At 41.5% G+C, this 1,310-nt stretch overlaps 1 protein-coding gene across 1 annotated transcript in view; it reads right to left on the bottom strand.

Moving 5' to 3' along the window:
- DNER (delta/notch-like EGF repeat containing) overlaps positions 1–1,310 on the bottom strand; it is a 74,270-nt gene that overhangs the window by 6,732 nt on the left and 66,228 nt on the right. The window contains exon 12 of the mRNA XM_009084441.1: positions 1,042–1,288. Within this exon, the coding sequence (XP_009082689.1) occupies positions 1,042–1,288 (247 nt within the window). The remainder of the gene's footprint in view (positions 1–1,041; positions 1,289–1,310) is intronic.

Here is a 1,310-nt window from a genome sequence, read left to right as displayed (position 1 = left end):
ATGCCACAAATAAGATGCAGGAGGTGATTTCCCAGTTTATTTGGTACAGGTAAAGCTTCAGACAGAGAACTACTTCCAGCTTTAGGGACCTCCCTTAAAAAAAAAAACCACCAGAGACAAAGACAATCTGGAGTGTGTCTCATGAAGACAATTAAAGAAGGTGTTATGATCCAGGAGGAGATACTGAAAGAATGGGTTTGTTAAGTTTAGGGAAGAAAAAGGTTGGTTTGCTTTGTTTGTTTTTATTATTTAAAGGAAGGGTGGGCCTCAACACCTGATGTACATCATTCATATAAAGCAAACAGCAATAAATTCTTCTTCCTGACAGCCTGAAGAGCAGTAAGAAAACAGCAACTTAATTCACAGCAAAGAAAATCCAGGTCAGATTTTAGGAAAGCCTTTTCTAACTCTATTCAACTCCTTTGAAGGTTTTTAAACACAAGTGTTGGCAGGGAGCTAGGTATACTTAATGATGTGAGTGCAATGGCTTACACTTGAGCTCTCAGATCCCTCTGGTTCTACTTTTGTATGATTCTGATGCCCAGTGCCCTGGCTTGCAAATCCCCCATTAAAATTACTAGTGAAAAAAATTACTGTCTCTAGAAAAGCACATAAGAAAGGCAAACAGGAGCACCAAAATGAGTGATGTAAAGAGAGTCTCACTAAATAATCTGCTAAATTAGTCACAAAAAGCAATGTGCCTTTGCTATCTAATCATATTACTTGTGTGTATCAGTTAAAGAATCTTTACATCCCAAAGAGAAGATTTGTTTGGGCTAAGAGCTCTGCATCTGTCCCACTTCACCAGTCACACCAAACAAACTCTGAATAACCCTCTGTTTTCAAGTTTTGCTGCATTATCACACTTCAGATAAGAACAGAGTAAGGATCAAACAGGAACTATGAGCAATGCTGAGGATCCTGTCTTTTCACAGTGAGTGGCTCATTCATTCTCTGCCAGCAGCAGTTAGATGCACTGTGCATGAACTGAAATTATACATCCTAACAGTCTTCTGTTAAATGACCATCCCCAGCACAAACCTGGCATGTCGGATAGAAGCAATTGCACTACTGAATTCACTGTCAATGCTCCTACAGTTGTAAAATTCCTCATAGGCTGGCCTGGAAGAGCCCTGGTACTCGATGCGGCTGATGCGACATATTCCCACGATCAGGATGATCAGCATCAGCACAAAGGCCACGCAGAGAGCTCCGATGATGATGTACAGGGAGTGACGAGGCATGTTGGTTAGAGACTCTGCCATACGCCCAGACTTCCACTGCAGACCTGCCCAGAAGAAAGAAAAGGT

The sequence above is a fragment of the Acanthisitta chloris genome, unplaced genomic scaffold (assembly GCF_000695815.1).
Source record: "Acanthisitta chloris isolate BGI_N310 unplaced genomic scaffold, ASM69581v1 scaffold16391, whole genome shotgun sequence".
In the NCBI taxonomy this organism is placed as follows: Eukaryota; Metazoa; Chordata; class Aves; order Passeriformes; family Acanthisittidae; genus Acanthisitta; species Acanthisitta chloris.
This window is presented reverse-complemented; position numbering and strand designations above follow the sequence as displayed.